Here is a 15,820-nt window from a genome sequence, read left to right as displayed (position 1 = left end):
TAAAGGCTTATGAAGGCCATCTTCCAAAGTGGGTCTATGTATTTAATGCTTTCATCCCCCTTGCCACGGACATGAAAGGAGGAATGTATTAGATTGTAACGTTTGTGACGATTGCTGTACAAAATGCAGCTTGCTGAGAAAAGGACTGCAATGCTATGGATACTTGTTAGCAGAGTCTGAAAGAAAGGTTTATGCCCATTATTTACTTGGGTTCACGAATGCATGACATTTGTGTGTTGATTTGAAAATGAAGCTGGTTAAATGGGATGATTGATCTAATTATTTTGCAGCTTTTTATTAAGAGGATTTTTTTTAAACCACTTAAGTGTCAGCTTGGCTCAGTTAGTAGCTGTGCCACCTCTGAGTCAGCAAACAGTGGGTTCAAGTCCAGCTAGAACTCGAGCTCCTAATCTCGGCTGGCATCCCTGCGCAGTACCCAAGGAGCGCATTGCATTGTCGGCGGAAGGGACACTGAACCACCTGCCTGCTCGTGCGTGGATCCCATGGCACTATCCAAAGAAGAGCAGGGAGTTCTCCTGGCCGACGTTCCTTTCTCAACCAAAAACCACCAAAATGAAATTGATTAACTGGTTATTCATCTTATTAAGGTTGTTTATGGGATCTTGCTGTGCGTATAATGGCTGCTGCGTTTGTCTGCATAACGATAAGTCACTGGACCTTAAAAGGAATTCCTTGATTGTGAAGCACTTTGGGGCATTTCTGAGAGACGTGATGAAATGATACATAAATACGAGTCTGCCTTTCTGCTAGTATTCAGCATGTGCCATATCCAGGATTCTCAAAAATGCTGAGTAACTTAATTTAGTTTCTAAAATTGTGAAAGTGAAATGGCCTTGGGTGAAGCTGCTATTTTGAGAGCAGCTTTTGTAAAAGTTCTGGCATTTAATCGTTAATTAATGCCAAAGTGCCTGTGTACTGTAAAACCTGGTAATTGGGATATGTTACGCATGTCAGATCTGTGGATTGAATAAGAGCTCCATTGTTTCCTAGCACAAAGGATTGCAGTAAATATATGTATGTTGGCAGTGTATATAAGAATTTTTTTCTCTTTCTGTTTGGTCTACTGTTGTATGGTACCAGACTGGAATTTAAGAGAATGAATTTGAAGCCATTGTATCGAAGCATGGAGTGAAAAGAAGCCAAGATTTTCAACATGTAGGCTCCGGCCATTAATTTGAAGGGAAATAGTAGCTAATGAGGAAGAGGAGATCAGGCGGAGAGAAACTGAGTCAACCCCAACATTAAGATTGTGGTTGGCCAAGTTGCCGTTTTACCTCTAAACATATGGAGCTAGGCGCCACTGCATGTACCTGCATGCCGGTGTTATTCCATCATGTGCTTACAGACATGTACCAATTCTTGCATGTAATTGCATCGACCTGTCTCATTGAAATGCTGCAGATCAGGCACTTACCTTCCTGGGTTCAGAGTCAGGTAGTAGAATGGAATTCCTGCTGTTCAAGATTTTAATGCACCATCTGCATTTTGCCAAGCTGCTATCTTAGTCAAATTATAGTTCAGGCATTCAAATACTGCATTGTTGTCACTAATATGTTCGTACTAACTAGCCTGTTGCAGATATTAAGGAAAATCGCAACTTATGTCGATAGGTTGCGATGTTGTTCAATATTCTTAATTCAGTATTAGTCAGTTTTTAACCTCAGTGTTATACAGCTCAAAATATTCTCTACACGCAGCCCAAGTTTAAAAGGAGAGAACCTGTAATTGTACTGCTGCATGTCTTTCACAGTTCAATGGATGTAGCGCAAGACTTTCTTACACCCATCATTACACTTTACACCGATTGACAGCATGAGATGGTGTGGCGATGAGTCTTGATTTGGACACAGTGGTGATACAGGGAGCAGGAAGATTGTGCGGGATGGCACATTTGGCACTTACAAGGGGCAATGAATGACCTTAGTAATATCGCTTAAAATAGAGAAAGGTTGCAAAGGAGTGAGGGAAGTTGGAAGATAGAGGGGAAGAGAAGGATCGTCTCTTGGACAACAAGCTTTTTTTTGTATGGAAGCTGGTCTGTGTAAGTCCTCAACAAACGCCTGAATGATGGGACAAAGTGGATGGGTCCACTGTCCTTTTAATGTTCTCCTTTAAAACCAAAGGCGACATGAGGAAAAAAACTTTACGCAGCGAGTGGTTATGAACTGGAATGCACTGTCTGAAAGGGTGGTGGAGGCGGAGTCAATCGTGGCTTTCAAAAGGGAATTGGATAAGTACTTGAAGGAACAAAATTTGCAGGGCTATGGAGAAAGGGCGGGGGAGCGGGACTAGCTGCATTGCTCTTACAGAGAGCCGGCATGGGCTAGATGGACCAAATGGACTCCTTCTGTGCTGTAATGATTCTATAAGGCAAAATACATATTTTGAAGTTTTGCTGTAACCTATCACTGCGCAAAGTACAGATTCCATATTAAACTATGGAGAAGAACGATAAAGGTTTCTGATTGAGAGCCATTGTCTTTTTTTTTCTATCTAAATTTATCCATTCCTCTCCGTAAGGCGTTGACACTCTTTGAAGCAGGGTTCCCACTCCTGATTACTGTACAAGAGCAAGTGTCTTCAGGAAAGGGAGAGGAAGTTTGGAGGAAAAACCCACACCAACCAGATTCTATGGACTTTTAAAAAAATGTTTAATTAGCAAAATCTGTTAATCTAGCCCTGATACTTTGTCAAAAATAAAACATTACTATAATTTTTTTTAAGGGATTGGGAACCATTTATTATGGATTACCTTCTTAAAACTTAACTGTGTTTTAGTAGGAAAGGTAAATCCTTATGCCATTGTTCGAAAAGCTATTCCTACGATGTGTACTCAAAATCTGTTCTTTCTTTCAGAACTCGGTAACACGGAGCGCACCCTTAAACAGCGACGCGCAGAATCGAATGGGAGCCCGGTTCCTCACCACGTACGACAAGAGATTCGTCATTAAAACGATAACTAGTGAAGACGTAGCAGAGATGCACAATATTTTAAAAAAATACCATCAGGTACAGTTGGATGCAGGCAACATTGGGTTTGCTTTAGGGCTGTGACAAAGATCTGGATCTGGAGCTTTCGAAGCATTGGGCGTGCAGTACACTCAAACCGGACAGGAGGCTTTGGTGATGGCAAGAGAGAAGAGGGGATAGTAGCTTGAGCTCTGATGTTTTATTTGTCGATGAAAATTCATCCAAAACTTTAATAACTAAAGCTTTTGCATCATAAGATGCAGCAATAAGTTGTGCCTGGTTTACATTTGGTCAGCCACTTAAAACTGGTTCGAAGGGCTGCAGTTCTGAAGTGACACCACATTGGAGATGATTGGGTCATTCTCCCATCAATCATGCCTGGAGACCGCACTGCTCTAAGCGACTGAGATTGATTTTACACGCTTATTTACATAATTTGTATGTAACTATCCTCCATTTTGCTGGAGAAATCACTGCTTTTATCGGGAGAAGTAGCTGTAGTTTCGGTCATGCGTGAGTTCTGTTTGTAGCAGTTCGTAGAGACTCTTTTTAAATAGACTTTATAAATAAACTTTGTTTGGTTTGCTGTAAAATACACTTGTTTGCCGTAAGTCAGAGCCCGCCTCCAACTCATTGGCTGACATAGTGGTATCAATAGACACTCGGAGAAAAGACTGGCTGTGTGCTGGTCAGCTTCCCGACGGGTGGGTTAGGTTAAAATTGCCCCCAGTAAGTCTTAAGAAGTAACTTTTTGTTACAGCCTTAGCTTAATATCAGAATGTTAAAAGTAGCAGCAGATGAGGGCTCCACCAGTGGTCTAGTATGTAGAAATACCGGGTGTTGTATTGGACCATACAGTCCAAAAGGTCCAAGGTTCGATTCCCAGTCTATGCTGAGTTAATTGGGGGCAGCAGATGGACTCATTGCCTCTGGATTAAGGAGGAGGAAAATTTATATAATCATAATAGGTACAGCACAGGAGGAGGCCATTCAGCCCATCGTATCTGTGCTGGCTCTTTGGAAGAGCTGTCCAATTAGTCCCATTCCTCTGCTCTTTCCCCGTAGCCCTGTAAATGTTTTCCCTTCAAGTAATTCCCTTTTGAAGGCTACTATTGAATCTGCTTCCATCACCTTTTCAGGCAGTGCATTCCAAATCATTACAACTCGCTGCGTAAAAAAATGTTTCCTCATATCACTTCTAGCTCTTTTGCCAATCACCATAAACCTGTGTCCTCTGGTTACCGACCCTTCTGCTATTGGAAACATTCTCCTTATTTACTCTATCAAAACCATTCATGATTTTGAACAACTCTATCCAATCTCCCCTTAATCTTCTCTGTTCTATTTGACCAGGCTTTTCTTGCTGCTGATTCTGTGATGTCTGCTGGAAAGTGTCCTTATTTGATATCAAGTGAGAATAGGGTGGGGCTCATCTGCGATGCTCCCTTTGGTCGAACAACTTGTTCACTATCTATCATGAAAAATGGCCAGCACATGTGGAGCCATCCGCTACTGTGCCTTCTGGAGAGCAGTGGAGAGAATATCAACTGGTTATTAATATAACAAAATCAGTATGTTTCTATTTGGCTTTGCTCTGTTTCTTAATGTACTTTTTATTTCTTTTTCTAGTATATTGTCGAATGCCACGGCAACACGCTTCTTCCCCAGTTCCTGGGCATGTACCGGTTAACAGTGGATGGTGTAGAGACTTACATGACAGTAACGAGAAATGTATTTAGTCACAGACTTACTGTCCACAGGAAATATGACCTGAAGGTAATATCCCAGACAGAAATATCTCGCCTGCACCAGAATTCCTCTGCATGTGACTCTTTCAAAGCCAAACAACAAAATAAGTTAGACCAGTGGAGATACTCAGAAAATATTTTGTATCATTTCTCTGTTGGAGAGGGGACCATAATCAGCAAAAAAATGTTTTATATAGCTCTCCACGCATAAAAGTATCTTAGAATGGAAAAGCTATGCAACAGATAGGGAAAAACCCAGGAAAGAATTCTATGAGGAGAGTGATTTTTGGGAAGCTTCTGAAGGCAGTGAGAGGGGAAACAATGTACAGTGGAGAACGTTCTGGGGAAGGGACTCACTGACAGAAAGAACAGCCTGTGATGGTGGGAGAGGAGAAGATGGGAAACGAGCAATAATCCAGTGTCATAAGGGTGCAATCAGGAGCATAAGGCCAGGAAAGATCACTCATGTAGGGCATAAGAAGGCCATAGTGGTATTTAAAATTGAGGCCGGGGATCTTGAAATCGATGTGCTGGGACACAAGAAGCCAGTGAAGTTTGGTAATCAATGTGCTGGGTGGTGATGAGCATGTGATTTTTGTTGCATCTGTGCAGTGTTCCTAGTACAGGGGCAGATGCACTTTTCAGTATAAAATCCTTTTAAGTTTAAACCACCACCCACAAATATAGCAGTCTCCCCTTTGATGCATTCTCCTTCCTTTTATAGAGCAAGTGATGGGTCCCTTACAACCCTCAGTGCCTGCTACAGTCTGCTTACCCAGCAAAATGCATGCTTGCGCTGCGGCAAAATTACTTCCTTTAGTTTTGTCCTTTTTTCAAAAAAAAAGCTGTTAATGATTAAAACATTAGAATTTGGTTGAGTTCCCCAACGGCTGAGCGTATCATGAGCCATACAGAGAGAGAAGGCCCCAATTCCAATTGTGCGTTGTTGAAATGGCTGATGTCAGCTGAGGTGCCGGAAGGGGTGTTACCTTTGGCTTTGTGCCCCTGAGCTATGGAGGGGGGAAGAAAATCAGACAGGGTTCCTGCTCCTGATCTCTCTGTGGTGACCTATGCATGAAGTTCACATGTATGAAGTGAGGACAGCAATGGGTTTGCCTGTGATGGAATAGCTTACTGATATTCACTGACGAGGCCCACCCATGAACAATGACCATTAGGACAAGGTGCCTTACCCCAATACAGAGTCAACTACTTGAGGTGAGGAGAAAATTAATTGGGGTTTTTTATGTAAGCGAAGAATTACATTAGCTGCTAAACGTTCAAACTCAAAACATGGACCCAATTCACAGGTCAGTTTGCTAACAGGAAATGTTCAGAATTGTAACTGTGAATAGAAACCTATTTTGGTGAGTCAGACATATTCTCCTTCCCTGCTCCCCACGTAGAAATCACTTGGTGGGTGATGCAATTGTTTAAATGCTTACTCTGTTAAATGAACAGCCTTTGCATAGTCTTGATATCTGCCTACTAATCCTCTCTGTGATTAAAACTCTTCAGAGCCAGCTTCCCCCAGTGGCTCAACAAGTATATCAACTGAATAGCTGAGCCATAACCAGCAAGGTCCAGATTTAATCTTTTTTTTTGCTGGCCTCAACCACAGAGGCAGGTGGGCACTACATTCAGCCTCAGTGTCCCTGGGCTAGGGAGGGGGAGATTTCAGCCAGGGCTGATACTCTTGATTGTGCACGGTTGTTGGATGAAGTCAGGATCAGGATCGAGATCAGTTGTGATGCCTTACGTGGCCCAATAGCCAGCCAACCCTCAAGGTCTGGGCTTAACCGTGAAGAATGGGCACTTGAGTGGACGATGGCTAGCGCCAATGGAACTCTACCCCAGCGAGAGTCAGCAACTTAAGGAAAGAAGGGAAAAGGGGAGAAAGCTGATAACATTTTGTTTATAACCATCATGAAAGGCGAGCAGTGTTTCTCCATCATGCACTGATTTACAAATGTCGATCAGAAGTGTCCAGTTTAGTGCACTGACAACCATGTTATTTTTCAAATCCTTGCTCTTGTCCCTGAGCAAATGAGACCACAAAGGCGGTGCATAGTGAATAAGTTACACATACAGATTCCCTTATCTGTCAGTTTGATAACAGGTAGTGAGTGTTCAAAGTGGCAGCTGTGAATAAAGTCTGTTTCAGTGAATCAGATGAACTCATCCTACCACCTACCCGTCCTCCCGAAATGGCGAGGACAACAGGGGAAACGATTGTTCAAACAGGCACTCTGTGAAACGAACAGCCCTACTTCATTCTCAATGTCTGCCTGCCAACCCCCCACTCTGATTCAAACTCATCACAACTGTGGGTGGCGCATTTGAATGTTGGCCAGTGCTGTGACTCAGACCCCTGACTGCAGGATTGTGAAAGTGCTTCATGAACCATAAAACATAGTTCCTGTAATTTTCAACTATATAATTAATTCCTTTTAAACTGTGCTATAAACAGGCTTGGAAAAGGATTAAATGCGGCAAAACTGGATACTTTACTCCTTTTTAAAGTTTATTTCGTCAAAGGAAATTTCAAAGTAAACTTTGATGCTGAGATGGTATTTATCAGCATGGCGAAAGCCAAGTGATTATTAATAATCTTAAAGGCACAGTGCCCATTAATATTTTAAAGGTGCAATGTCTCGCAGTTATGATTTTGTTATGTCCAACTTATAAAATGTTTAAAATTTATAAAGTTTGAGATGTATAAAATTTTGAATGGGTGAATGGGGAAAGACTGTTTCCTCTGGTTGAGTGACTAGGGGCCATCAATATAAGATTGTTGCAATAAGAATGAGGAGAGAGGTTAGGAGAAATTTCTTTATACAGAGGATTTTTGGAACATGGAATGCAATGTCACATGGAGTGGTTAAGGCAGAGGCAATTGCATAAATATTTGAAATGGTGGAAGATACAGGGCTATGGTGAGAAAGCAGGTCAGTGGGATTAGCTTTCAATTGCTCTGGCAAAAAGCCAGCACAGTTACAAGGGGCCGAATGGTCTCCTTCTGTCTTCAAACTTCTATGGCTCCATCAGTGCAAACGTGAGGCTGGACCACACAGACCCACAGATTTGTGAGTGTGCAATGCAGTTGGTTCTTTGAATATCCTGCCATTTACACTATGGAGCGCAGACAATGGAGGACTACTGCATGGCTGCCACTGGCTGCATTATAGTAATGTAAAAATGCCCTTAAACTCTCCCAGTTGCAAAAGGTAATCCAGTCCCTGAAACCAAAGTTAATTTCAGGAACACGTAGTTTTATGCGGTCAGGCTTAAGATCTTTGCTCTTCGGCCCTGAGTTCTGGCTCTCGTTTCCAGGAGGCTGTGCATGAAGGAAGACGCTGAAGGGAGCACTGTGTTAATGCACTGTCCTCATCTCTGGAACACGGCTTTGAATCCAGCCAGACTGATGGGGTGTAGGTCATGTCGCGCTTTCTCCTAATTGTAATGATTCTACATGAAATGAGTGGGAGGTTGTCTCACTCCAGTGCCTAATGCACACTGGTCCGTAGCACAAAGCTTTATGTAATTCAGTAAAAATTGCATTAAATGTGCAATCTCACTTGGTTAGGCCACGGCCTGAAGTGGGATATGAAGCTATCACACTGGTACAAAGAAAGAAAGAAAGAAAGACTTACATTTATGTAGTGCCTTTCACAACCTCAGGACATCCCAAAGCGCTTTACAGCCAACGAAGTGTATTCACTGTTGTAACGTAGGAAACGTGGCAGCCAATTTGCCACAAACAACAATGGTGGAAATGACCAGATAATCAGTTTTAGTGATGTTGGTTGAGGGATAAATATTGACCAGGACACCAGGGAGAACTCCCCTGCGAATATGTTTTTGAAAGTGGGTTTCAGGCACGTTATTGGGGCAAAGTAGAGGGAGCTTTACTCTGATCTGACCTATGCTATGCCTACTTATGTTGATGAGCAAAAGAACAAAATTGAGTGTCATTTTAACACATTAAGTAGACAAACTCTGTGCTGCTGAAATTAAATTTTATGTGTGATAGCTTGAACATCTTTGAATATTATAACAAATAGCCACAGAGAAAATGTTTGCTAACTTCTTCTTTGGGCTTCCTTGCCTCCTTAATATAATAAAAATATATTTTACCAGCCAATTGCTGAATTATAAAGTGTTCAGTATAGATATGTTTTAAATTCAGTTATTAAATTAATTAAATGCTGGCAGCAAGTCAACTAATTATGGAATGAGTAATTTCATTATTAAATCTAGTGAATAATTAATTATGAATTGCAGAGAGTAAGTTAATTTAATTTGTGGAAATTTACGTACATTCCATTGAAAGTGAATGCTTCTATTATATAAATAAAAATTGAAAATCGACTGACTTGCCCCAAAGCCTCAGTGAGTGAACACACTGCACAATGTGGTACTGAGCCATGCAAACCAATTGGGTCCACATTTGAATCTTGAACTGTGCTGAATTATATGATGTAAGCTGGGACACTATTACTGGCCTCGGCATCCCTAATTAGGGAGGGAAAAAACAGCCAAGGGGGTTCCTGCTCCTGATTGCTGCCCAGTGATCCCTGCTGCAAAGTGCAGATGTGAATGATGGGCGAGGACAAGATCAGACTAGGCTTTGATGCCCAAAATCAGTTATCAATGCCCACAAATAAAATAAAAATCGTACTTGAGGAAATGCAGGACTTTGGCTGCTTTACTCCTAATAAATGAAGACTTTATAATGCAGATTGTACACTAATAATGCTGGGTCAATTGAAATTTTTGAGACTGAGATCAGTTGATTTTTGTTAAGTAAGGATATTGAGGGATTTGGAACAAAAGCGGATAAATGGAGTTAAGGTACAGATTAGCCACGATCTAGTTGACTGGTGGAACAGGCTCGAGGGGCTGAATGGCCGACTCCTGTTCCGATGTACAACCTGTACTGTATACACCAACATGCTCCATCATTTCAGTTATTTCAACAAGTTGCTGAATTACAGCAAGTTGCATGTATTAAAGCAAGTTGCATGTATTAAAGCAAGTTGCATGTATTAACAGTGTGAAGCTCTTCACATTGCAGACTCATGTTGGAGCTGAAAACATTAGAAATTGCACAATAGAGAACTTTGAATCTCCGAGTAGCAGATAAAATTTGTGGAGGCGGGGGTTGGGAGAGGGACAGACTACTTATTAGCTGAACTGCCATTGACTGCAGCCCTAATTTAATGCCTGCTAAAAATTTTCCATAGACATCCTGTACTGCTACGCTACAGAATGCTTTCTGTCTATAGCACAGCTGTATTTCTAACTGTTTCCTACCTTGTCCAATAAAGGACACTGTGCCACAGTATGGCAGGATGTGGGGTTGCGTCTATAATTGTCCACATACGCAAGTTCTGATCTCCCACGTGCTTTCAAAGAGAAGCAGAGAGCAGATGACTGATATTTCTCACCACAGGCAAGGAAGGAAAGTAGGAGTCTGAATCCTTCCATTTCACATTCGTGCACCTCATTTCCCCCCGCCCCCCCCCCCCCCGGAAATTGGACGGACAGTGGGATTTGCAGGGGTTTGGCAATCGGTTTATCTCCATCCTCCTTGCTTGGGCAGTGGTGTGTGGTAGAAGGAGTGTGTGCTGAGGAGAGTAAAATTTAAAAATGTATTTTTTAAAAAGACAATGATAATATTTTCTTCTTGTTTACTTCCTTAGGGCTCTACAGTATCGAGGGAAGCCAGTGGAAAAGAAAAGGTATGGTGATCTACGTATACGAAATGCATAATCATTCCTTCAGCTTCCCTTGCGTGACACTACGGTACCCTTGCTTTATATACATCGTAACAGCATTGGTTTTATCGTAGAAGTACGACAGACCCATATTCACAAGCAGAATCAATTACATAGACTTTTTTCATCCACAAGAGCTAAGAACACACAGCTAACCATGCAGTGTTTTATTTGTCATAAATATATTACTGTAAATATTAGAAAAGAAAACTTATTTTTTGTTAAAAAAAAGCATAAAGGTTTATTTAACTATTTTGTATTTATGGAATTGATGGGAGCAATGGGTCTCTGTGATGAGGTTTGATGATTTTTTTCTGCCATTGGCCTATGTATGTTTGTTGTGATATAGGCATAGCATGTGGTAGAACAGAGGGCTACTTCAATCCCTGTGTGACAGTGTTATTTTCACTGTTGCTAGATATTATAATGCCAACTATAAAAATAACAGAATTAGATGCACGGCTGTCACAACGCAGCAAAGCTCCAAAGCACTGAGCCTCAGAGCAGTGGGATGGATTAGAGCTGTACCAGTTGGTTCTCTAATGAATTGCCAGTATCACCCGTGCTGTCCTGGGAAGTTGCCCACAGGGAAGAGCATCACGCGTGCTGATTCTGTGCACCTCCTGGAGACTTGGCGTAGAAACCTGGCAGTAGTATCTTGCCTAGCAATACTGTGTGGCCAGGGTAAACCAGATAGAAGGGAGAGTGGTGAAAGAAAAATATTCTTCAAAATTAATAAAAGGGAATAGATGCACAATAAAACCTCGTCAGATAATTGATGCGGTAACTCAAGTTATAAACCTAACCGAAATGTACCCATCACAATACCTGTCCCTAGAGTGAATTGGGCAACACATTCAAAGATTGAGTTCATGGTTTTCCATAAGGTTTAATCTCTGACGGTGATGTTAGCAGCTGTATGTGTAATTATATCATTTATCTATGCTGTTCCTTCAAAGACATCATTACATTAGAGCACTTGTTGTTCTAACAGAACACCATCAATTGCTGATAATGTACAAAAGCGCTTAAGAAAAAAAAAGCTTTGATCCATTAAGCCCCCTCGTTCCAAGTTGTCATGGACAACGTCCAGCCCATTTAATCTCATGGGAGAATCTTCTGGAACAAATCTTTTTGCACCTCTAACAGGAAAATTGAGCAAAATTCTGAAATATCTTTCTAATCTTGCATCCTGCATTATCCACCCTCGATCAGTTACTTCCCATACACAGCATTCCCGTGGTCCCAGCAGCTCGGGATCCATCATGTCCCAAAGAGTATTTGATCATTTCAATCTGACCGTGTGACTTTTGATCCTATTCCTAAACAGCTTTTATTTTTGCTTCAAAGGCACTAGTTGACACAGCGTTAACTCTTTTGGCAGATTCTGTAATGTACCTTTTTTTTGTTGTATCCTTGTAATCTATGTCATGTCTAAAATAATACTTTATATCAAATTATCTAAAGCATAGAATTGCTTTCTATTTGAAATGTGGTGACCATTGTTGTAAAGCCATTCTACATCAGTGACGTCTCACAAACAGTCATGAGATGAATGGCCAGTCAGTCTGATTTTAGCTGGTTTAAGTTATACGTGTTCCATATGTCAATCATCTGCTCTACACCGCAGGCAAGTTTCTTGCAGTAATGGGGCAGACCGAGAACACACACACACACTGTAACAGTGACTGGAGTAATACACTACTGTATGTGTTATACATTGTTATAGGTATTAGAGAACATGTCATTCGATCTTTCAGAAGATATTAACAGGCAATTCGTACAGTTCATGTTCCACCCCCTTCCCCCACATGCGCCCTTCAGAGCCTTTTTATGGGTGGTGGATTCATTCTTACAGTTAATGATGGCTTCGAAGCCTCTATGCTGGAAGAGAGTGACTAGAATGTGGAACTTGCTACCACATGGAGCAGTTGAGGCGAACAGCATTGATGCATTTAAGGGGAAGCTAGATAAGTACATCAGGGAGAAAGGAATAGATGATGCATTTATGCATCGATGCATTTAAGGGGAGGCTTGGTATATATATGAGGGAGAAGGGAATAGAAGGATACAGAGGGGGCAGGGTGGGAAAAGGTAATTAGAGTGGGATGAGGAGCATAAACACCGGCATAGACCGGTTGGGCCGAATGGCCTGTTTTTGTGCTGTAAATTCCATGTAGTTGATGTCTTGCAAATAACTCTCATTCCATTATGTGGCATCTGAATGTAACTCAAAAAGTGAAAGACAAAATTACAATGAAGGTGTAAAATTGGGCATTGCCTAGTGTAGCACTAAGCCATATAGATCATAAGCTCCCAGGTTCGATGCCTAGTCTACACTGAGTTTATTAATATCAGTCAGGACATCAGTAGAGTTGCTACAATTAGCCTCCTTACTGGTCCTGGGGTGGGAGAGGGAAGAAAATCAGCCAGATTTCCCACTTGTGATTGCTATCCGATGATCCCTGCTGGGAGGCTGCATGTATGGATGTTGGTCGGTTGGGTCAACTCAGCTGCACTGTCGTCTTCCCACCCCCCACTAATGCATTGTTGTCCAATATGTTAGTCACTAGCCACATGTGCCTAATTGGGAGTCCAGATGCGGCTAATTACATTTCTGATTAGTAAATAAAAAGTGAGTAACAGACACCGTTGTTGGGCCTGTGATCCCAATACTCATATTCGCATGGTGCATGCATGTGAACTTTAAACTTTTTGTGCGTTTATTGGTAAAATTGTAAGACAAAAAGCAGAGCGCGAATGTTTTTTGATCGTTGTGAGTGCTTTACTTTCTTGGTTACTGATTGTTGGTAGATGTTTGCTCAGTAAATATACATGTCAAGTACATTTATCAGTCTTGTGTATATGCCGTTTTCTACTAAAAGTAGTGCATGCGGCTAAAACGGTTTCACCGTAGTCACGCGTTCGGCTAATCAGCAATTTCTAGTGGACAACACTGCGCTAATGGATGTATATACTCTGCTGACACTTGCTGTAAAGGTTTACACATGAAAAGTTGTCACTTGTGTGGGGTACTAGAGGGCTGCCAGTGCCTGTGACACTGTGTACAATTAAAAGTCAGCAGCTTCAAGAGAAAAAAAAAATGTGTAAACTGACAAGACGAGGATACAGTCAATGAAACACTGTTCCCTCTATGCTGTAAGTACAGAAGATTGCAAATAATTGAATAAGCTTCCTGTTGAAAACATGGTACTCGTAATATTACATTTCCTGGATCAGGAAGAGGGGAGGAATCCCTGTGTGCAAAGGGTATGTGCTTTAACTGCCTGATTCCAAACGCAGAACTCTCCTAAACTGTCTGCTTTACTCTTAGTTATTTGAGTACCTTCCTCACATTCCATATTTGCAACATGGTGTTGAACTCACAAACAGAAGTTACTGTTACAAATGTCTATTTTTTGTTTCCTCTTTGAGGAATCTATTAGTATGTGACATTTTTTGAAGGCCATTTATTTGCAGCTGCTATTTTTTAAAAATAGTTTTATCACATATTGCTAACTCCAATACAGATTTACTTTTAATCACACGAACAAAAGACTGAGCTTGAGGAAAGTCTGTTTAAAAACCTGGGCTTTTCAGCCTTGAAAGGAGGCGACTAAGAAAGGACTTCAAAAGGAATAATTCTTCAATCCCACCCTCGCAGCAGCAAGCTGCGATCACAGAGAGTGGGCCAGAGTATTGGGGCTGTGCTGTCTCTGACCTGAGCTCCCTGTGAGCATGGCTTCCCTGCTGGGATAATGGAATCAACACTACTGAGTATATAAAGTGGTTAAATGGTATAGAAATGGTAAATATGGAGTACTACTCAATGACATTAGAAAGGGGGAACAGGTTTAAACTGGTAAAAGTCACATTTACAACTGATGTAAGGAGTTCTTCAAGGGAAGAATTATCATTATGTGATATGGACTTCCAGTTAGGATAATGAAGGAACAGCTTAATGCTGTGATGGGGGACTTGTAGATCCTTTGTGGGTGGATGGATGAGCTAGGATGGAGCGAATGGGCCTCGTCACCCATGCCCATCTTATGAATTAGAGTAAAGATTTGTAGGTTCCAGGAAAGGCAGGGCAGGGGAGGGGGGGGGGGGGGGGGGGTGGGGGTGGGGAGTTGCGTTCTGCAGATTTGGCCTACACATGGGTAGGGTGGTAGCTTTCCTTTACCGAAGGGCATTAGAGAACCAGTTGTGTTTGGGTTGGTCTAAACACAACCAGGTAGTTGACTCTTAATGCCCTCTGAAGTGATCGAGCAAGCCATTCACTTGTAAAAACAATCACTACAGAAAGTGTGACGTCACTCAGAACAACTAGGAAGGGGAAGTAAAGACGGCCGTACCGCATTGCTCACAGCCCAGGAACAAGTTTTTTTAAATTGGATTGATCCCAAGGTACAATCCATCTTGTAGCATGCTTTATATTTGAGTGTGATCTATTTTTTTTTGTTACAGGCCAAGGAATTACCAACACTTAAGGACAATGACTTCCTAAATGAAGGACAGATAATTCAAATTGGAGATGAAAATAAAAAGATGTTTCTGGACAAACTGAAGCGTGATGTTGAGGTCAGTAATCATCACTACAAATTCAATCATAGAAACTGAAACCATTGAGAAAATGTGGTGCATGAAAACAAACTTTGTATAGGAAGTACGTTTGAACAGTCAGATGGTGACCTGACACTGGACAATGTGGTTACCTGCTGCGCCAAAGGTGCATGTTGAGTACTTGACTCCTGGTTGGGGTTTTTGAGTTTGATTCTCAAAAGTTGTGTCACTTAGTCTTTGCTACTTTGAACAATTTCTCCATCCCCCCCGGTTTGTCTGTTCCTTTAGCTTCCCTCCATCCCCCAAAGATAGACTGTGCCTTCAGTCTCCCTCCAATCCCCAAAGGTTTGTCTGTGCCTTCAGTCTCCCTCCATCCCCCAAAAGTTGACCATGCCTTCAGTCTCTCTCCATCCCCCAGTAGTTGACTATACTTTCAGTCTCCTTCCATTTTCCTTTTTATTTTGGCTTGATGTCGGCCTTTCTCACCACCTTAAATGCAATGGGATTTTGCCTTATGTGACCGCTGTACAGATAGTAACATCCTGGGTTTGAGAAGACCATTGGCCCATCTAACCTAAACTCTTTCAAAACTCCCATCAGGCACCTTACTATAATTTTTTTTTTAGTAAGACAGGATTGTGGAACAGATTACCAGTAAGGGTGGTGGAACAACCTAAACTTGAAATAAGTCCTTATGCTCATTCATATTTAAATTACTTTGTATCTGGATCCCTCATT

At 41.6% G+C, this 15,820-nt stretch overlaps 1 protein-coding gene across 7 annotated transcripts in view; it reads left to right on the top strand.

Moving 5' to 3' along the window:
• Positions 1 to 15,820, top strand: part of LOC137299850 (phosphatidylinositol 5-phosphate 4-kinase type-2 beta) — a 78,011-nt gene that overhangs the window by 46,164 nt on the left and 16,027 nt on the right. For all 7 annotated transcript variants that reach the window (XM_067968788.1, XM_067968784.1, XM_067968783.1 and 4 more), the window contains 4 exons: positions 2,878 to 3,030; positions 4,621 to 4,767; positions 10,445 to 10,483; positions 14,987 to 15,100. In XM_067968788.1, the coding sequence (XP_067824889.1) occupies positions 2,878 to 3,030; positions 4,621 to 4,767; positions 10,445 to 10,483; positions 14,987 to 15,100 (453 nt within the window). The remainder of the gene's footprint in view (positions 1 to 2,877; positions 3,031 to 4,620; positions 4,768 to 10,444; positions 10,484 to 14,986; positions 15,101 to 15,820) is intronic.

Source organism: Heptranchias perlo, chromosome 30, assembly GCF_035084215.1.
Source record: "Heptranchias perlo isolate sHepPer1 chromosome 30, sHepPer1.hap1, whole genome shotgun sequence".
Taxonomy (NCBI): Eukaryota; Metazoa; Chordata; class Chondrichthyes; order Hexanchiformes; family Hexanchidae; genus Heptranchias; species Heptranchias perlo.
This window is presented reverse-complemented; position numbering and strand designations above follow the sequence as displayed.